Source organism: Sus scrofa, chromosome 15 (genome assembly GCF_000003025.6).
Source record: "Sus scrofa isolate TJ Tabasco breed Duroc chromosome 15, Sscrofa11.1, whole genome shotgun sequence".
Taxonomy (NCBI): domain Eukaryota; kingdom Metazoa; phylum Chordata; class Mammalia; order Artiodactyla; family Suidae; genus Sus; species Sus scrofa.
The window spans coordinates 105,411,484-105,434,027 of NC_010457.5; the positions used below are offsets into that span (position 1 = coordinate 105,411,484).

A 22,544-nucleotide genomic window follows, 5' to 3' on the forward strand; every position below is an offset into this window, starting at 1 on the left:
CCTTGAGCAGATTATTTAATGCTTCTTTTTTTGGTTTGTTTTTGTTTTTTAGGGCCACACCTGAGGCATATGGAGGTTCCCAGGGTAGGGGTCAAATTTGGAGCTATAGCTACCAGCCTACGCCACAACCAGAGCAACTCAGGATCCAAGCCGCATCTGCAACCTACACCACAGCTTACAGCAACACCGGATCCTTAGCCCACTGAGCGATGCCAGGGATCGAACCTTCGTCCTCATGGATGCTAGTCAGATTCATTTCCACTGAGCCACTAGGGGAATTCCTATTTAATGCTTCTGACCACAGAATTGTTATGAGTAAACAAAAGTAAACCAAGTATTTGCTTTATTGTTGTTGTCATTTTTTCTACCTATAGTCAGAAGACTTGAACTAAATGAGACCATTTACATTATCATAGAACATGATTATGCTATGAATACAAATCTATTCTTTATAAAAAGAACATTAAATCACTCTTTGAAAATCATAATAGTATACTGAAAGTCAGAAATTAAATATAAAATTGATGTTCCCCATTTCATTGGGCACCAAATCAGTTCAAGTCATTTCTGGAATTTTCCTTTGATATGGTCAGACTCAAGAAATTTAAAACAGGGGAGTTCCTGTCGTGGTCGTGGCTCAGTGATTAACGAATCTGACTAGGAGCCATGAGGTTGTGGGTTCGATCCTCAGCCTCGCTCAGTGGGTTAAGGATCTGGCGTTGCCAAAAGCTGCGGGGAAGCTTGCAGACGCGGCTTGGATCCCAAGTTGCTGTGGCTGTGGTGTAGGCTGGCAGCAACAGCTCCGATTAGACCCCTAGCCTGGGAACCTCCAAATGCCATGGGAGCGGCCCTAGAAAAGGCAAAAAGACAAAAAAAAAAAAAAAAAAAAAAAAAAAGAGAAAGAAATTAGAACAGGGAGTTCCCTTCGTGGCTCAGTGGTTAACGAACTTGACTAGAATCCATGAGAATGCAGGTTCGATCCCTGGCCTTTCTCAGTGGCTTAAGGATCAGGAGTTGCCATGAGATAGTTGTGTAGGTTGAAGACACGGCTTGTTTCCCGATTTGCTGTGGCTGTGGCTGGCAGCTGTAGCTCCAATTTGACCCCTAGTCTGGAAACTTACATATGCCTCAGGTGTGGCCCTAAAAAGCAAAAAAAACAACAAAACAAAACAAAACAAAAAACAAACAATCCTGCAAATGCAAACAACAGAGAAAACTCGTGGTTTATAGAAGTATAATTTTTTTTTTTTTTTTGCCTTCTTGGAAAGAGTGTCTTTCCACTTTCCTCGAATCTACAGGTATCTCAAGGATTCCTGCAGTTTGAGACAAAGGGTCCTTTTTAGTATAGTGTGTAGTACAACCACATGGTTTCATAAGCTAGGCCATGCTATCACAGGAACACCTTGCAAATAGACTTTACCTGCTTGTGAAATGTCTCTTTGAGCCTGTCATTGCTTTCCAGTGGTTTTAGAATGTGCACCTGCACACATGGTATCGCTCGGCATTCTTCAGTGTTCTGTCCATAGTTCACAGTTTTGATCCACAACAAGTAAGGCCAGGATGTGAGGAGAGCCTGACTGTGAGACAGAGTCTAGCATCAGAGCCAGGTGCACATAATTTAAGGCTCAAAAACTGTAACTGGGGGAGTTCCCGTTGTGGCTCAGTGGTTAACGAATCGGACTAGGAACCATGAGGTTGAAGGTTCGATCCCTGGCCTTGCTCAGTGGGTTAAGGATCTGGCGTGGCTGTGACTGTGGTGTAGGCTGGCAGCTACAGCTCCGATTCAACCCCTAGCCTGGGAACTTCCATGTGCCACAGGCGCGGCCCTAAAAAGCAAAAAGCAATGATAATAATAATAAATAAAGACCACAAAAGCATGTGAAAATACAGAGGAGACCCAGATACCATGTGCTTGCAGTTCTGCTTATTGTCAGCAGACAGCACTCTCAGCATGTGAAAGTGTCAAGTTTAAGAACTCTGGGAAGAAGGAATGCATGGGATTTAAGAATCTCAATCTGAGCTTTTATTCGGACTGAAGACAATGTTGCATGCTTCCAGATTAATGAAACTAGAGTCACATGCCTCTTATTGGTAGATCCTAAACATAATAACTAATTTAAATCTAGGCCTAATAATTAGAATGAGACTGGAGATTTTGTGTTCTTTGTGAAAATATAATTATTGATTTGTCCTCATTAAATAAAATCTGGGGGAATTTAGGAGTCTTTGAGCAGCTTTATAAAGATTTTCTCCTATTAGCTAGTTTAGCAATCTTGGGAAAGTTACTTAAACCCTCTAAGGTTCAGTTCCCTCCTGAGTAAGTGAGGATAATGGTACGTACTCATCATGAAGTTGGAGGATCAGCATGGAGTCTAGCACAGAACAAGCACTGACATGGGAGTGATTGCTCGTACTATTACTTCTCTACTTTTATTTAAAGCCTCCCCCCTCCACAACCTCATTGGAAATAGGCAGGGATCTAAGGAAACAAATAAATAATCAAAATGCATGGATTTCATGTGAATGTCTTTTTTAAACTATTATTCCTTTTCGTTCTTGTTTAGAAATTTCTTAAACACACAACAATGAACCTGCGTATAGCCTATCACTCAGCTTACCAATTATCAACATTTTCACCAATTTTGCTTTTTTTTTTCATCTCCAATATTATTTTTCTGGAGTATTTTAAAAACAAATTAAGTCATTCTTCCTGCAATTACTTTAGTATTCATCTTTAATCATAAGATTGTTTTAAAGACATAATCATCATGCAAAATTAAAAAAGAATTCTTAAGATCATCTAGTACCACATTTAAGTGTCTGTACTTGTCTCATAAATGTCATTTTACAGTTTTACTGTGGATCGGGGAGTGGGGGGAATGGAGAAATGTTGTTCAAAGGGTACAAAGTTCCAGATATGCAGGATGAGTAAATTCTGGCTCTCTAATATATGGCAGGGTGGCTATAGTTAATACTGCGTCATATACTTGCAATTTGCTGAGTAGATCTTAATTGTTCTTGTACACACAAAAAAGTTAACTTGTGAAGGGATGTATATGTTAATTAGCTTGCTTGTGGTAAACACATCACAAGATACACATATATTAAAATAATACCTTGTTCATCTTAAATTATGCAATTTTTGTCAGTTATACTTCAGTAAAGCTGTAGGGAAAAACAGAAATTTGTTTTGCAGTTAGTTTAAATCAGGATGCAGACAAGTTCTACATATTGCAAGTGTTTGTTTTGTCTCTTAACTTTACTAATATTTTTATGCCATTGATTCTTTTTTTTTTAAGAAAAATCAGGTTATTTGTCCTTTCAGATTTAGCTGTTTTCTTCTGATTGGTGTTATTTAACTTCTCTATCCTCTGTATTTCTTGTAAATTTTTGGGGGTATAGATACTTGATTAGATTAAGGTTAATTTTTTTTTCTTTCATCAAAAATACATCACAGGTGGTGCTGGGCTCTTTTGGTTATATTACATCCAGACATTGGGCACATAATGTCTGGATGTCCCAAATTTAGTGGAGCTAAGATTGATCAAAGGACTCAGATGATGTCAGCCTGACCCTTTATTGTAAAATCCCTTATCAATCTTTCACCTAATTATTTAGCATCCATCGATGATTGTTGCTTAGATGTATTATTGCATTAGGGATAACGTAATAGTGAATTTTCTACTTCTGTCATTTCTTCTGCATTTGTTAGCTGGAATTCTTGTATGAAGAGGAATTTCCCCCCCATTAACTACTTGATAATCCTGGAAAATTCATTTGTTTTGAAAAGACAAAGTAAATACTTGATTTTTCTCTTTTGTTTAGCAATATTCCACGTAATGAATGGCTGCACAAGAAGGCTGAGCATGTATGTTTATTTAGTGATTTTTAAAATGGTCGTTTTTATTTAGAATCACTATAACGTTATGGATTTTATATATTTGGTGTGTTTCAGTCTGTTGCCATTATTTGTCCTTTGGTATTCAAATTGTCCCCTCTTAAGCCAAATGGGAGTCCCTTCAAGTTGGCTTCTATGGCCCTTTTGATGTGACTCCCATTGACTTAGGATGAGCTTTGAATAAATTTCTTGATAATTTTCTAGATTTCATGCTCTGGATATTCAGCTACCACTTCTCCATGGATCCTTGGTTCTTTTTAGTGGAAAGTGGTATTTAGAGTCTACAAATTGAGCACCAGGATTGCTCAATGCTATTTAGTTGTCATTGTTTCTAGATCTTTTGGGTTAATGGAATTCATTAAAAGGGAAAAAATAATAATCATAATAAAAATATTTATACCAATATTTCCAAATCAAATTTAAGGTCACACAATTTTACTTGATTTCTTTGAGTTGATATTTATGTTTATTTTCTCTTAAGCTGAAAATTTTGGTTTCTGGTGACATTGGCATAATTATTTACTTGTATAATCCTAAAATACACCAGTATCTGTTTCAAAATAGTAATAGTAATATTGCTATCATTAGTAAAACTACTTGCTACACTTTATTTCCTCTCATTTCTTTGCCACAAAAGGTAGCACACAAAAGAATTTTGCTATTTTCACCTAATATACTTTGATGATTATTGTATGTCATTAAATGGAACTAATTATATTAATTATTTATATTATTATTAATATAATTAATTGTTTTAGTTATAGATAGAATCTTTATAGCAGTGTCTATTGTATGGATGTATATGGCTTATTTTTAATGTTTGTGACACAAACTTCAAGTTATTTCTGATGTTATTATCTGTTGAGTGTGTGATAATTTATATAGTATAGAAGGATTATAATTAGACCAACATTTCTAATAACCTGGCTAAATGAAATAAAGACAGAATTCAAGATTAGAAAAAGTGCAAAATCTCAACTAAACATAGCAGTTTGAATGCACAACCAATTGAGAAAGGAAAAAGGACTTCAAAATTGTAAGGTGGAAGAATCTAGCCTGGATTTATTAATGACCTATAATTTTTCTGCTAATATTAAAAACGGCTGCCATTTGTTGACACAAATTCCCTGGAAATAAAGCCTCAAGCAGAAACTTACCTGTGAAAACTTACATGCAAACACATTCTGAGAGGAAGGGGTCATGTGCAATCCGAGGGGAGTAGAAATGAGGGGGCAAAGGAAGTAAAGGGGAGAAGACGGGCTGGCATAAATGGAGCATGCTTCTGAGCAGGCTTCAGCACCACAAAAAGCATTGCTGGTTTCATAGTGGAAGTGCACTAAATAGGACTTCCTGCTTTCCTTGTGTCACCTGGCCCTTACTGGTAGTTGCTGGAGAAGCCAGAGTGTCTGTTGGTCCATTCAAGCTGGTGGCCAGACACAGGGGTCTCTCCTTATCAGTCAGCTTCTTGCATGGGGCCTCGTGCATCTATGTGAGCAAGAGCAGCAGTAGGCTATGCTTCAAGACAGTAGAGTGGGTTCCTTCCTCTAAGGAGCTGAACTGAGGTAGGCCTGGTCTGGAGTGGTGCAGAAACTGGGTCTGAGTCACAATTCAAAATGAAGTCATCTAAGTCTTCTGTCCTATTCAGAAATCTTTGGTAACAAAAATCATTTCAGGCACAAAGCTAGAAAACATCTTAAGAAGTCATCTAATTTTTTTTTTCTTTGACTTTTTTTTTTTTTTTTTTTTTTTAGGTCTACACCCTCATCATATGGAGGTTCCCAGGCTAGGGATCTAATCAGAGCAATAGCTGCTGGCCTATGCCACAGCCACAGCAATGCAGGATCCGAGTCACGTCTGCGACCTATACCACAACTCATGGCCACACCAGATCCTTAACCCACTGAGTGAGGCCAGGGATCGAACCGAAACCTCATGGTTCCCAGTCGGATTCGTTAACCACTGAGGCACGATGGGAACTCCCATTAGTGCCTTTTTTAAAAACTAAACGTCTCTAATTTAAATCTTTGAGTTGACCTGTTTTAGGTCTCTTGTGGCAATTTTGGAATAAAACTTCATACATACTCATAATTAACTTATCTCAGACTTTTCTTAAACCCATTGTAAGGTTCAGATATCAAATATACATAAATATTACTATGATAATAGACATGACTTTGTCCTTCGTGACTGTGTGTACATGTGTGTACATATGTGTCTTATGTTCCATCTCACGCTAATTAGCACATTATAGTGGCAATAACCTTAGGATTCTATGAGAGAAAAGAGTTCTGTTCAAAGACTGTCAGCTAGCTTGAGTAGTTCCTTGACTTATGGTATTCATTTAGTAAATGTTAATTACATCACTGTGGAAAGGAGGGAGACAGGGAGAGAGAAGGAGAGAGGGAGAAAAGGAGATATTTCATACGCTCTCCACTATTGGGTGACATTGTTATCTGTTCAGTAATGAGAACAGCACATGTGCTCAATAGATAGTTTTTGAATCTGTGAATGAATGGGTGCCCAGCTGGGACTATTAGTTACAATATTGCTTGAAGGCAAAGAGATGGAGTAGTTATCTTCAGCTCTCTTCCTGTTCTAGGGTTCTGTAGTTTCTTTGCCTACTAAAAGCTGGTTAGGTTACAACTTGATTTTGAAGTCGGTAAAACAAAATACTTTCAGATGAAAGGCAGAGAGAAAATACTCCTTAACTTTAACACCAGGAAAGCCTAATAAATATTACCAAGAATATGGATAAGCAATGTAAATTCATAAAAACTATGCATACCAGTAGCACTAACTTGTGGCTGGAATAAGGACTTTAAATGTGCCCAGTTTTATTCTATCCAATATTAGCTTTCCCGGTTTCGGTAGTGCACATATGAATGCAGGCAGCCGCCTTTCTGATGTACAGTTTCTTGCACTGATAAAGAAAAAATGCTGAAGTCATGAGGCTGCTCCAGGCAGAGCCCTCATGTGAGTCATATGAAAGCTCCAGCACTGCTGACCTCTGGCAAAAAGGGAGTGGAAACAAGGACAGGAGAGGCAGAGGGAGAGAGGTTCAAGTGCGGGTTTTCTCCTTGAACCTAGAAGATTATGGGTCAAGAGCTGTGTGCAAAGACTCTCCAGCCTGGATGCAGCTGCCATCGCTGTTGGGAGGGAGGCGATGCACACAGCGGTCAGAGGAGTGCGCCTGTGACCGTGGAGGCTGCGATGGAGGTATCTGTATCCCAGAAGCAGCATCTTCCTCTCTTGATAAACCAAGGAGTTCAGAGGCTCCCTTTCTGAGGCAGGGTCGGTTTTTTCTGTGGTAGGTCTAAAGCAATAAAAAGAGAATTCTATTAAAGTCACAGAGAATTTGTGGCTGTTGTTATCAAATGTGGGGATATTCTTTTAAGCCAAAAGGGAAAAATAATCCTATGCTTTGGGCTGCACGAAACCCACTTGAAGTCGAGAAAGCTATTCTCTTGAAATCTCTGAAGTACCAAATTAAAGAGCAAAAAAGCAATTTATAGCATTGGTAGTTTATGGATTAAAAACTTCAGTAATTAGCTTGTAGTTTTTAGGAATGCTGTCCTGGGAAACAGATAAGTTAAGGATACATGAAAAGGAAAACCTAAGTTTAACAGAGAAAAACCGAAAACCATCCATCAAAGACATTTAGGTTAAGCTAAGCGCTTAAAGACATAGTCTTAGGTAAAGAAAGAATGTAGTTTTTCCGCAGTTGATGTCATTATGATTTTGCTTTGTTCTGTTTTTTGTTTGTTTGTTTGTTTGTTTGTTTTAAGGATCTGATGTTCAGGAGAGGTGCCTTTTGGAGGTGTAGGAAGCTTAGAGAGCACTTGAAGAGTTAACGTCAGGCAAATAAAAAAAATGGTTTATGCTAGCTATTGAGTTCTGACTGCTTAAATTTTATTCCTGCACTTTCCTTTTTCTCTAGCTAGCAGACCTAAAAGAAGCATCATGTTCCATGACTTCATTTCACCCCAGGGGACCTCAGTCTGTCCATGCCCGGAAGTTCAAGAATAAAAGGCCACGGAGTAATAGCGATTCTTTTCAGGAAGAGCATCTGAGGCAGAGTTTTCAGTGGGTGAGTGAGCAGCTGATGTTGATCAAGAAAAATTTAGTGTGTGCTTGTCTAGGGAGGGGCCCTTATTTCCAGGACAATTACTGTGCAAACCTTCCCAAGTATACTCTGCAATGCCGTCTAATTTCTCTGGGGGAAAAAAAATCAACACTAACAACAACCAAAAAAATGCTCTTTTCTTTCCCACCTCTCACTCCTCATTCCCCTCATGCAGACGAAGAGCCTTCCCTTTGGGGCAGCCTCATCTTACCTGAACTTGGAGAAGCTGGGTGAAGGCTCTTATGCTACAGTTTACAAGGGGATCAGCAGGTGAGTGACTCATTAGCTGCGAGACTTTAGAGATGAGGGTCTGGCCTTCACAACTTGACATTATGAAGCCGGGTGCCATATGGCAGAAGTTCGGGACCTGTGCAAGACCCCACAGTCAATGGGGAAAGACATGATGTTTGAAGTAGCCTTGAAAGAAAACAAACTTCCCCTGCCCCAGTTAAAATCAGCCCGATAAGATGTTTATCAGCTTTTCATCTTCTTGATTTCAATGCAAAGTAAACTTTCTCAACTACTGACTCAAAGAAGAATTACTGCTCTTCACCTGGTGGCAAGCACAGTTGATAAGGTGTCTCTACAGAGATGTTCATATCTCTCCCAAAACATAGCGACAGCGTTTGCTCCTTCCTTCTTCTGCTTGGCCTTCGTAGAAGGGACTGAAGTTAGTTTCTACAAAGCATGACACAGTATGCAAAGACTGATTAATCCTGGGTTTCCTACACTTGCAAATTACACAAAATGGCTGGAGAAGAAAAAAAAACTGTTAACCCAGAAAGCAAGTACCCATTTTTTTCTGTTTAACAAAAAAACTTTGTTAAACATATTTGAAGGAGTTCCCTGGTGGCTTAGTGGTTAAGGATTTGACATTGCCTCTGCTGTGGTGCGGGTTCTATCCCTCGTCCAGGAACTTCCACATGCCATGGGTGTAGCCAAAACAAACAAACAAAAAAAAAACATATTTGAAAGATTAATGAACTCCATTGCTTTTAGTCAAGGTTGCTAATCAGAAGGTCTGATTTCTTTAATTTTTGTTACTCCACTTGGGAAAAATAATGTCTCAAAAGTAGTTAAATGTTAATTTAAACAATTTAATATAAATACTACAAGATCCAATATTTATTATTTAGTACATGTGTTATTATTTTTACTTGTTAAACAAGATTTTGGAGGAGATATCATTTTAAACATTAGGTAGAAACAGGATTTCATGCATTTCCCTAGAGTATCTTAGGAACTGAGAATATAAAAGCTTTTCTCCAAGGGATTCAGCCTAGAAATAGAATGAAAAATGCATGGAAGTATACACTCTGTCCAAGTGCAGAGAGATGTATATTGAAGTATATTAATTGCAGCAAGATTTATCATAGAAAAAGTAAAAACCTGGTCACAACTAGCCATTAGTAGGGACTGGCTAAATCATCGCCGTATAATGAAGTAGTATGCCACCATCTAGAGCATGAGATTTTCAGTAACTTTACTGGACAAATCCCCGGATATGGTATTTTTATGGCTTTTCATATATGATCATGTTGCGCTCCCCCAGATTTCACCCATTTACAATGCAACCCACAACAAGCAATATAATTTTGCCACCAAAAAACCCCTAAGGAATTCCCAATAAACTATGGGCTTTCGTTAATAATAACATACCAATGGTGGTTCATTAATTATAACAAATGTATCATACTAATATGTTAATAATAGAAGAAACTGGATGTGAGGTATACAGGAACTTTCCCTAGTATCTTAACTTTTCTGTAAATCTAAAGCAACAATAACAATGAAAAATAACCAATGCTGCCCGATGTTGGTGAGGAGTGCTGGCCACTCTGATGACCAGTTATCTGTGAGATCCCTGTGGCACAATTTGGGAACATGCATTCAAAACAATAAAAACTTGGGCCCTGCATATTCTTTGATGTAGCAATTCACCTTGACCCTAAGAAGATAATAGAGGCTGTGTGAAAAGAATTTACTTAAAATATGATGGTCAAGGTATTTTGACCAAGAGTTAGAAACAGGAGGTTCCTTCATGGCTCAGCGGTTAATGAACCTGACTAGAATCCATGAGGATGCAGATTTGATCCCTGGCCTCGCTCAGTGGGTTAAGGATCCAGTGTTGTCATGAGCTGTGGTGTAGGTTGCAGACACGGCTTGGATCACTGTTGCCGTGGCTCTGGCGTAGGCTGGCAGCTGTAGCTCCGATTTGACCCGGAGCCTGGGAACTTCCATATGCCCCAGGTGCAGCCCTAAAAGGCAAAAAAAAAAAAAAAAAAAAAAAAAGGAAGAAGAAGAAGAAGAGGGAGAGAGAAACAATGTTAAAATACTTGGAATTGGCCAAATACATTGTAGCTTATTTATATAATGAAATATTATTAAATTTTACATAATATAAGTATGTAAGAATGAAGAAAAGTTAAATGGAGGGAATAACAGGTTACCAATACTATGATATGAATCTCACTGTTTTAAAACCAATATACTTGTAGTTGCATTAAAATCTTCTCTGTTCTCTGTCATTTAGCTCACATCAGCAAACAGAACAAGGAATAAGGGGAGAGTAGGAAGCAATTGAGAGAGAGAATGGTGGGGCTGGCCAGATCAGGTAGCACTTGGGAGGCAACTGTAAGAATTTGGCTTTTATTCAGAATGAACTATGAAGATGATGGTGGGTTTTGAGCATGGAAGTGACTCGTTTTGACTTTCACTTTAAAAAGATGCTCTGTTGGGAATAGACAGTAGGGCACAAACATACAAGCGGAGAGATTGTTAGTAGGTCATTACAATGATTCAGATGGAAAATAAGGATGGTTCAAATAAGTGTACAAAGGAAAATAAAAGGGACAATATACATCAAAATATGAGGATGGATTTGTTGGGTTATTTTTTTCTGTGTTTTGCTGTGTTCTCCACATTTTCCGTAGTGAATCTCTATCACTTTAATAAAGAGAAAACTGGTTTGATACATACGTATGACTTCTAAAACTTTTTATTTTAAGAAAATTGTACATTTCATATGCTGGCATAAATTTTGAAGAAAAGCTACTTTTGTTAAACAAACATCCTTAGTATAAATCGCTGCTATGAACCATTTCAACAAATGTATGCCCTTTCTCCCAACTCTTCTAGGATAAATGGACAACTAGTGGCTTTAAAAGTCATCAGCATGAATGCAGAGGAAGGAGTCCCATTTACAGCCATCCGGGAAGGTAAGAACAGTGGAGTGGACCCAAGAGATCTGTTTTAAGTTTGTGATTTGATAAAAAAATTCATTGAGGGAGTTCCTGTCGTGGCACAGTGGAAACAAATACGACTAGGAACCATGAGGATGCAGGTTCAATCCCTGGCCTCGCTCAGTGGGTTAAGGATCTGGCGTTGCCGTGAGCCATGGTGTAGGCCAGCAGCTACAGCTCTGATTAGACTCCTAGCCAGGGAACTTCCATATGCTACTGTTACGGCCCTAAAAAGACAAAAGACAAAAAAAAAAAAAAAAAAAAAAATTTGTTGAGTCTATCTGCGCAGCATCTAGCTTTTGGTATTTATAGAAGTGATGTTATAATTGCAACTGTATTCTTCACACCAGTTTTCCAAATAATTTTATTACTTATTTTTGAGGAAATTAGAATTCAATTGTATTCTTCACACCAGTTTTCCAAATCATTTTATTACTTATTTTTGAGGAAATTAGAATTAGTTTTGTTAGTTGACCCAAACTATGAACTCAGTAAGTTTTTACTAAATGTCTTCTGTGAGTTTGGCCCCATGCTAAGTACTAAGGCCATAGCTATATAAACTGAGAAAATCCATATGGCAGAGAAAATAGGTAGCATACACAAATTCTCCATAAGCAGCTTGCCTGAAAATAAGCTGTTTAGATAGCATTTGAAAAACTCTTTGGGAAAACCTGTATTTTTAGTGTTGCGCCTGTATTTTCTCTGAATCTTGGGTAACAGGACAAGTGGGGGAGGAGTCTGGAGTCAGAGGGACGTGGGTTTGAATCTTAGATCTACGGATTACTGGTGGTGTGATGGCGAGTAGGTCACTTTTCCTATTTAAGATGCAGTTTATGGCAGAAAGAGGATAGTAGTACCTGTTCTGTTGAGTTTTTACGAGGATTAAATGTGAATATACATATATAGCACTAATCACAGAATTCATCTTCATAGTTCAACAAATATTGGCTATTATTATTCTATTGTTCCTTTCACTAGATATGTTTTATTCACCATCCAGATAACTAATACTTTATAATTTAAAAATCTAGATGCCAGTATAGTGAAAATAAATCATTAAAATGCAGTTTATTAACCTTTTTACATGAGCCACTTGAAATAAAATGATGATAGGATTGCTTTCCATTTCATCAAAAACTCAAGAAATGGCTCCTCCCTGGTCTTTCTCTCTCCCTCTGTAACTACATCTTTTTTTTTTTTTTTTGTCTTTTTGCCTTCTCTAGGGCCGCTCCCGCGGCATGTGGAGGTTCCCAGGCTAGGGGTCCAATCGGAGCCGTAGCCACCGGCCTACACCAGAGCCACAGCAACTCGGGACCTGAGCCGTGTCTGCAACCTACACCACAGCTCACGGCAACGCTGGATTCCTAACCCACTGAGCAAGGCCAGGGATCAAACCTGCAACCTCACGGTTCCTAGTCAGATTCGTTAACCACCGAGCCAGGATGGGAACTCCAACATCTTCCCTTCTCCATGGAGCACATCCTCTATGCAGAGCATTGCTGCTGGGTGTTGTAAAGGATGAGAAGAAAAGGCCTGATCTTTGCTCTATATCTTTTCAGTTGTAACAGAGCAGATGACTCAAGTTGCATCCAGTATTATGATGCAGATGAAACAATGACCTTGTAAACTAAGATGAGAACCAGTCCGTCTCTGTGTGGCTAATAAGAGTCAGCAGAGATTGAACTGAACTAGGGAGGATGGGTCATGCGAACAGGCATGGAAAAAGCAATTCAGAAAATGAATGTATAACCGAATTTGATGCCATTTTCAAAAGTCTTCCAGAGCCCCTGGGAAATACATCATTTTGTATTTCAGCAGAAGGGCCAAATGGCTATCAGGTTAGCCAGGGATTCAGCCTGGTAGGATCAGGTGCATTCTGGAGGAAAACGAGGCTTTAAGTGTTTAATATAATGGAAGCTGCATTTACTGATGTACTTGTTAGTAGGCCCCATGAAAAGATGATCACATTTAGAAAGAGATGTGTAGACAGGTGAAGGAGTGTTTCTGAGGATAATAGATGTCCCCAGGTCACCAGCATAAGGGGAGGGTCTCTAAGCCCAAGTTCACCCCATTCTCACAGTGTTCCCTTTGTGAGCTGAGCTTGCCCAGTGCTCCTGGCCTGCCTCTCTCAGATTTTGCCCACAGCCAAGTTTTTGAGGTTGATATTTGACTTAAACAGCAAAACCTTTTGTCGGTTTTGCTCACAGATGGTTCTCAGCATGGTTCAGAAAAGCTGGATCGGCATTGTTCTGTATGCTAAATGTTTCCTTCATTGCGTATTTACCCAGGAATTGCCTCTCTATCACAGGTGTTTGCAATTACATTTAGGATTCAACGGTGGACTTTCTTGGTTTGTTTTATGGACTTACCTTCCTGAATGCTTTGCTTGTTTAATATGAAAAACCACAAAAGGATTTTTTTTTTTTGACACACTGGAGGTTGTGAGGTATCCAGTTTCCAACAATGGATGTTTCTTTTTCCACCAGTATAAAAACTGGGAACCCTGGATAGAGGAGCCCTCTTTCTCAATAAGACATGAGGTCTCATTTGAAAACTTTGGCACTGTCCCATTTTTTTTCCTGTAAGACCTTTAAGGATGTGAGACCAGGGAGACAGGAGGTTAAATGAGAAGGGCTGGAAGGCAAAACAAGAACAGCTGGAGTTCATTAGTTAAAATCCAGGGTCACTTGCTTAAAAAGGCAACCGAAAGCCACGTGCAGAAGAACTAAATGAGCAATGCAGACTTCTCTAAAAAGCCTTGAAGTAGGAATTACTTTTCCTGAACAGTTTGGCTGCTCTAATGATATATCAGCTAAAGATTTATCGAGTAGGATTTTACTGCATGTACGGTCTGTTGAGGTATCTGTAGAAAACATGTGGCGGTTCAGTCATCGGGCTGTTTGGAATCCTCGTTGATCATAACGTGTAATATTATGAAATTAGCAAAAGTATGAACAGCACGGAGGGAAACATGTCTTAATACATGTGCCAGGTACTTTTCACGTGTTACCCCTTTCAATCCTCTTAACAACCTTTGGAGACAGATATTATGATTCCAGTACAGAGCTGTGATTCAAAGCAAATCTCTTTGGTGCCAAAATCCATGCACTCTCTATGCATTCATTCCACAAGTATTTATTGAGCACCTACAATGACCAGGGCCTCTGCTAGATATATGGCAGTGGTGGGTTCCCTACCCTCATTCCTCTACTCATTGAAAAGATTAGCCAACTTCATAGGAACTTAGAAAATCTCTCATAAATGGCTCTATAATTATATTTTAAATTTTTTTGGTCTTTTTGTCTTTTTAGGGGTGCGCTGGTGGCATATGGGGGTTCCCAGGCTAGGGGTCTAACCAGAGTTACAGCTGCCAGCCTACACCAAAGCGACAGCAACACTAGATCCGAGCCATGTCCACCACCTACACCACAGCTCATGGCAACACCGGTTCTTTAATCCACTGAGCGAGGCCAGGGATCGAACCCACAACCTCATGGTTCCTAGTCGGATTCATTTTGTACCACGACAGGAACTCCTTTAAATGTTTGTTTTTGCAACCAAGAGAAAACTTATATTTGAATAGGCTAACATTGTAAGTTTTTATATAAGAATGAATTCCTTAGTTTTATTAAACTATGTATCAATATTTTAATAAGGTTCTTTTTTTTTTTTTTTTTTTTTTTTTTGTCTTTTTAGGGCTGCACCCATGGTATATGGAGGCTCCCAGGCTAGGGGTTGAATCGGAGCTGTAGCCACTGTCCTACGCCACAGCCACAGCAACGTCAGGTCCGAGACACATCTGCAAAATACACCACAGCTCACAGCAAAGCCAGATCCTTAACCTACTGAGTGAGGCCAGGGATCGAACCTGTGTCCTCATGGATGCTAGTCAGATTTGTTTCCGCTCAGCCATGACAGGAACTCCAAATATCTTTCCCTTTTTTTATTTGTTTTGTTTTGTTTGGTCCTTTGTCTTTTTAGGGCCTTACCCTAGGCATTTTGAGGTTCCCAGTCTAGGGGTCTAATCAGAGCTGTTGCGGCTGGCCTGTGTCAGAGCCACAGCAACTCCAGATCCAAGCCACGTCTGTGACCTACACCACAGCTCATGACAACACCAGATCTTTAACCCACTGAGAGAGGCAAGGGATCGAACCCACAACCTCATGGTTCCTAGTCGGATTCATTTCCGCTTCACCATGACGGGAACTCAAAATATCTTTCTGTAAAAATAGAAACTTGGTTTAAAAAGAACTTCAAGGACTTTCAGCATGTTATTAGCAGCATTTGTTAGTAAGCAGGCATAGAACTAATCTTTGTTGAAGGCTAAGCATATGGCATAATCTTCCCCCACCTCAATTTTCTTTTTGAACCCTTACATCAACTCTAGTTGATAAAGTTTTATTTTTGTTGTAGTGATGGAGGAATCTGAACTTCAGAGAGGTTAAGTAACTTGTCTGAAGTCACAGAGCTAGTAATCAGTCATTATGTATTAAAATCTGTTCTATTCTAGACAAAATACTTTCTACTTTATTATGATAAATTTAGAAATCCTTAATGCAAGCATTTTTCCTTTTGCAAAATTAAAAATAGAAAGGCAGGAGAAACATTTTGAAAAAAATTATATATAATATTGTATATGTGTTAATTCTGATTCTTTCATCCACTCTACAGCACGGTAATTGCAAGTCTTTAAATTAGAAAACAGGGAATTCCCGTCATGTCTCAGCATTTAATGAATCCAACTAGGATCCATGAGGATGCAGGTTTGATCCCTGGCCTTGCCCAGTGGGTTAAGAATCCGACATTGCCGGGAGCTGTGGTGTAGGTCACAGACACAGCTCGGATCTGGCATTGCTGTGGCTGTGGTATAGGCCGGCAGCTGTAGCTCCAATTGGACCCCAAACCTGGAATCTCCTTATGCCATGTGTTCGGCCCTAAAAAGCAAAATAATAAATAATAAATAAATAAATAAATAAATAAGAAAGCAGTTTTGGCTGAGAATCTTTGAAGCTCATTTTCTAGTAAGAAACATTAGAAAGTAATTATTCCCAGTCCATATATAAGAAAACTGAGCCAAAAATAGATGAAAGCACCTCTGCGGGGTCATACAATGAGGTGGAGGATACCAGTTAGAACCACTGAGTTGCTGGTTACTACAAATAGATTATGACAAGCCTGGTTGACAAGAAGTCCTCCATTAAATGCATTCAGATCACATCAGGGACATAACACATTTATATGTGCATAGTTACATTTTTATAAAAAATAATATCATGTGATTGGAATTATAATTCCAAAGTCAGATGATAACTATTTCCTAACATTTGTCTTAATATTATCTAGATGATTTCTCTTCTTGGAATGCGTAACTCAACTCATTGACTTGATTTGTGACACTCAGGCCAGAGAAAAGTTAGCATCAGGAACTACAAGCTTTTTCAATTCAGTGCCCAATGTGGGTTGAGACTCAGTATTGGCTCCATTAGCGACTCCTACATAAACTCATGAAAACTGTCTGGTCTTCATTTTTTTTTTTTCTGTCCACACACACAGTATATGTAAGTTTTTGGGCCAAGGATCAAACCCACCCCATTCAGCAACCTGAGACACAGCAGAGACAACACCAGATCCTTAACTGCACAACAAGGGAACTCCTGTCCAGTCTTCATTAATTCATAAGCACTTAACTGAGCACCACATGCCAGGCCTGTGCCAGGTGCTCAAGGAGCTCAGAGCCTAGGGAGGGCTTTGACTCCCAGGCACTCAGCTCTATGTAGCTGTGCCCCAGGACTTTGAGAGTCAGCCTTCTTCTTTGTCATTGTTATCTTTACATTTTCTTCTAACTTGAAGCAGAAACATCAAACATCAAACATCCTGACCCATTGCATTTGGAAGGCTTCAGTTGTCCTAAAACTTCACTAAACCACAAACTCCAATGAAATGAACAAAACAAAGAAATTAAATATGCTCATATTGCAAGATGAAAAAGGTAGTTTTTTTTTCTAAATTACTAATCTTTTACATAAATGAGAATTGGTTTAAATTCCATTGGCTGGGAGTTCCCGTCGCACCACAGTGGTTAACGAATCTGACTAGGAACCATGAGGTTGCGGGTTCCATCCCTGGCCTTGCTCAGTGGGTTAAGGATCCAGCGTTGCCATCAGCTGTGGTGTAGGTTGCAGACCCGGCTTGGATCCCCCGCTGCTGTGGCTCTGGCATAGGCCAGTAGCTACAGCTCCGATTAGACCCCTAGCCTGGGAACCTCCATATGCGGCGGGAGTGGCCCTAGAAAAGGCAAAAAGACAATAAATAAATAAATAAATAAATTCATTCCTTTGGCTGGAATTCCACTGATATTTAGTTGGACATTTAAAATAAAGAAGAAAATACTTTGCATTTTTAAAATGAGCTGACTAATGCTTTCACATGGGTCTTTTTTTTTTTTTTTTTTTTTTCTGTTTTTGGGATTATGTTGCTTTCTTCAGGTTTTCTCTTTGGCCTCCTGGGTATTCTCATGATCATACCAAGTTGGTATATGTAAAATTCTTAGGCCAGTTCCTGGCTTGTAAATGCTCAGTGAGCATTTATCACCATCATCACCATCATCACCACCACCATCATCATCATCACCATCATCACCACCACCATCATCACCATCACCATCATCACCACCACCATCATCATCATCACCATCACCACCATCACCATCATCACCACCATCACCATCACCACCATCACCATCACCACCATCACCATCACCATCATCACCATCACCACCATCACCATCATCACCATCATCACCATCACCATCATCACCATCACCACCATCACCATCACCATCATCACCATCACCATCATCACCATCACCATCATCACCATCACCATCATCACCATCACCATCACCATCATCACCATCACCATCATCACCATCACCATCACCACCATCACCATCACCATCACCATCACCATCATCACCATCACCATCACCATCACCACCACCATCATTATCACCACCACCATCACCATCACCACCATCACCATCACCACCATCACCATCATTATCACCATCACCATCATCACCATCACCACCACCATCATCACCATCACCATCATCACCATCACCACCACCATCATCACCATCACCATCACCATCATCATTACCATCATCACCACCACCATCATTATCACCATCATCATTACCATCACCATCATCACCATCACCACCATCACCATCACCATCATCACCTTCACCACCATCAAGTATTTAAAGTAATTCCATTGTGATTCCATTTGTCTGGAGCTTTAAAGACTCCCAGGCTATCCCTGTGTCTTTACTTTGAAAAAGACAAAAATAAATATATCTAGAATATGTGAATTATAAAAACGATAATTTTACAGGAATCAGAATGCCCTGATTTTAGAATCTTTCCTCTTCTCAGTTGGCTTTTGCAGCCCTCAGCTGATTAGCCCACAGAACACACCACATCCTGCTGTGAAGTTTAAGAGGCATCCTTAAAACTGGAAAAATGACCCTTGCTTCCTGGGTTTAAGACCCACACATCTGAGGCGGTAGGCATTTTAGCTATCTCTGGTGGATGCACCAAACAATACACCCATACCATGAGGTAACTGCTTTAAAACATCACCTGTTCTTTCATGTGAATTCCCTATTACTCATCAAAACTCACATTTTCCATATAAGTATTTCAGTAGTTCTGGGGTGTTAAAAAAAAAACAGTAATAGACATGGCCCTAACACACATGACATTTATAAATATAATTAAAAGAAACAAGGAATAAAAGTGTCTTCAACAGAAACACCCTATGCCAACCAATAACATGTATATAAATATTAGGTAATTAGTGACCACTAGTTCAATAGCAAATATTTACTGAGTGTTAATAATATCCTAGATATCATTCTAGGCACTGCCAGTATAGCAATAAGCAAAAAAGGCAGGAGATTACTGGTAGCTGAGCGGGTTAAGGACCTGGCATTGTCTCTGCTGTGATTCAGGTCACTGTTGTGGTGTGGGTTTGATCCCTGGCCTGGGAACTTCAGGATGCTGTGGGCACAGGCAAAAAAAAAAAAAAAAAAAAAAAGACAAATGCACCTGCCCTCCATGGAGTTTATATTCTGAAACGCAGAGACAGTCAACAAACAGATAGTGTGTCAGGGGTGATAAGGGCTGTGGCGAATACCACAGGGCACAAGGATAGAGGATCACTAGGGGTGGGGCAGGGTGGGGGGCTGTTTTCTCATTGAGAGGGATCGGGGAAACCCAGGCTTATACATATAATTTGAGCGGGGGCCTGAAGGAAGCAAGGGAGGTAGCATGTTGACCTGAGACAAGAGGGTAACAGGCAGAGATGATGGCAAGTGCAAGAGCTGGGATGGAGATGTGTTTGGTGTGTCCAAGGAACAGCCTGGAGGCCACTGTGGCCAGAACCAAGTGAGCAAGGATGGGGGTGAGAAGAGGAGGGCAGGGAGGTGCCAAGGGTGGGCAGGCTCTCATACCAGCCTCTGCTCTCACTCTGAGTGAGATGAGACACCACTGGCAGGGTTAGGAGCCAGGACAGACATGCCCTGACTTTCAAATGAGAAGGATCACAGTGGCTGGGTTTTGTGGAAAAGGAAGGAGGAAGCAGGGAGACGTTTGCAGTGATTCAGGCACGATGATGGTGGCCTGGCTCCACCTGGGAGCAGAGGAGATGGCAAGAAGGCTCTGGACTTGTTCTGAAGGAATTGCCAGCAGATTTGCTGATGGAGTGGATAAGGCTGTGAGAAGGAGTTGTAAGAATTGTCACTAGAGTGGGGCATCCTCATCAAATGGATTAATGGTTTCAAAAGATTTCCGGAAAAGTGTGGGTTAAAGATGAGAGTAATAATGTCAATAAAAGAAAACAACAGAGAAATGGCGGAAGGGACACTTTTCTTACTCCTGTAAAACAGAAATTGTCAAGAAAGCTCTAAGAAATAAAGATTTATACCCAATGTTGTTAGTAGTAAGCCTTACCCTAAGTAGATACTGTCCCTTGAGCTTTTTAGCAAATGATGGTATGAGGCCATTGTGATTAACAAAACACACTATCATGGCTAAAAATAAGCATGAGGAGTTTTAGCAATATATTTAAGTGGGACTAAAATTATATTAAAAATACAATTCAAATATGTTAATATTTAGCAATTTCAGCTTTACCATATCCTTTTAAAATCTAATTTTGATATATTCGTAATGCATTGTGTGTGTGTGTGTGTGTGTGTGTGTGTGTGTGTGTGTGTGTGTGTAGAGAGAGAGAGAGAAGAGAGACATTCATGAACATAATTTATAAATAAAAATACAGTCAAATACAAACATTCTCCACTGATTCTCCAGAGTCAGTGTTGTAAATGTGGAAGGGGTTGAAAACCCCAGCAGAAACATGACATAGACAGCATTTTAAGATATTAATCTGGGAGTAAGAGTTTTGTGGGGCTCAAAGCAAAAGGGGAGCAAAGAAACTGATGGCTGGGGTATTCTATTTTGCAGCCAAGTGATGCTTTACTTTTACCAAGGGTTCCACATGGGATCTGATTCCATCCTCATGTCAACCTTGTGAAGTCAAATAGGGAAAGGCATTATCTCCTTTTTCCAATAGGTGGATAGAGACTTGGGTTGAGAGTCTCTCCTGAGCTCACTCAGATAGAAAGTGACAGGGCAGGGATTCACATTAGGGCTTTGGGCTGTATCTACAGTCAGTTCTCCGTTAAGACACCCAGTAAATCTCTTTGAAAAATCAAGTGCCTACTCTTGGCTGAGCATTGTACTGGGTAGTGTCGCAGCATCCAAAAGAGAGTGAAAGTCACACCCTCTACTTCCATGTAGTCTTCAGTCTGGGACTAGGGACAGTAAACAGATGCCTGTGAAACTGTGTACTACATTTACAAAGCAATGTACTTGTAAGTGTGAAATCATAATTTAGCTCATAAGGATTCGGGGGGTGGGGGGGCGAAGCCCAAGTAAGAGCATTAGTCATTTAAGCAGAATAGGGTCAGCAGGTGTAATGGGCTCTCTTGGTGGTAAGAGATTCCCAGCTCAAACTGAGGTTAAGTCAAGAAGAAGATTCACTAGCTCAGAGATCTATCTGATCATTACAGGTTTGCAGGGTACAGAGGACATCACCAGGAATTTGTCCATTACCCAACACTGTTTTTATCTGCCTTAGGTTTAGTCCCAGGAATGGGTAATCTGGCCACAGCAGGTCCTGGCTAAATCCTACAAATAGAAATTCAGCCCTCGTGGAAAAGAAAGCATTCTTTCCCAACGGCACAAGCAAAATTAGGGCTCTCTCAGGCTTGGATTTTGTGCCTGTCTCTGAACCAATCACTCTGGCTGAGAGGTGCTGCGCTCTGATTAGCCAGACCCGTAGTCACTTGCCCAATTTGGGTAGGGTGGGGTCAGCCCCATTAGAATAGCATGTCCACTCCAGAAGGGAGCATGGCTGCCAGGAGGGCAAAAGGACAGAAGATCATTACAACAGAATAAGATTTCTGAAGGAAGTAATTGTGTTCCGAAATTAGAGTGTTTAAGTCAGTTTCTTTTTAATCTTATGGAATTCTGGGAGAGTGTTGGTGATATGCTATCCTGATACGACATCCGGATAAGAGTCAGGATACGCAGGCAGACCTTGCAGAACAGTGATTTGAAGTTTTGTTTTTCTTTTTTCTTTTTAGGGCCACACCTGCGACATATGGAAGTTCCCGGTTAGGGGTCCAATCAGAGCTGCAGCTGGCGGCCTACACCACAGTCCCAGCAACACCAGATCCAAGCCACATCTTCAACCTATAGCACAGTTCACAGCATCGCCCTATCCATAGCCCACTGAGCGAGGCCAGGTATTGAACCACATCCTCATGGATACTAGTTGGGTTCTTAACCTGCTGGGCCACAACTCGAACTCCTGATTCGAGTTTTTTATACTTCACTTTTCCTTTCCTTGAAGACTTAAGGACACTTTTCTTCATTCAGGGATGCCCTGAGCTGAGACTCACCATCTCCTTATGGTGACTGTTCTGATCTCCACCCTCCTGAAGCTGGGGGGTCTTCCCATCTCTGGAGCCTCTAAAGACAGCCTTTCAAACCTTCTCTCAGCTGCTCACTGGCCTTCTGTGGTGACTCTTCCCTTTTAGAGCTGCCTTCTAATAACCCATCATTGATGATGCAGGAGACAGTCCTCAGCCCTTCTCACTCAGTCAGGCTCCTCGAGTTTGGTCCTCTTCTCTTTTTAAGTTTGAACGTTC

At 40.2% G+C, this 22,544-nt stretch overlaps 1 protein-coding gene across 8 annotated transcripts in view; it reads left to right on the top strand.

The window, feature by feature from the left end:
- CDK15 (cyclin dependent kinase 15) overlaps positions 1-22,544 on the top strand; it is a 104,943-nt gene that overhangs the window by 10,314 nt on the left and 72,085 nt on the right. For 4 of the 8 annotated variants that reach the window (XR_002339420.1, XM_021076188.1, XM_021076189.1 and 1 more), the window contains exons 2-5: positions 3,826-3,868; positions 7,836-7,985; positions 8,197-8,291; positions 11,160-11,239. Coding sequence is in view for 7 of the 8 variants with exons in the window: in XM_021076188.1 (XP_020931847.1) it covers positions 3,826-3,868; positions 7,836-7,985; positions 8,197-8,291; positions 11,160-11,239 (368 nt within the window). In the remaining variant the exon portion in view is untranslated. Of the gene's footprint in view, positions 1-3,825; positions 3,869-5,852; positions 7,115-7,835; positions 7,986-8,196; positions 8,292-11,159; positions 11,240-22,544 lie in introns of those variants that run through there. The other 4 variants (XM_021076193.1, XM_021076194.1, XM_021076192.1 and 1 more) reach the window with 3 other exon arrangements.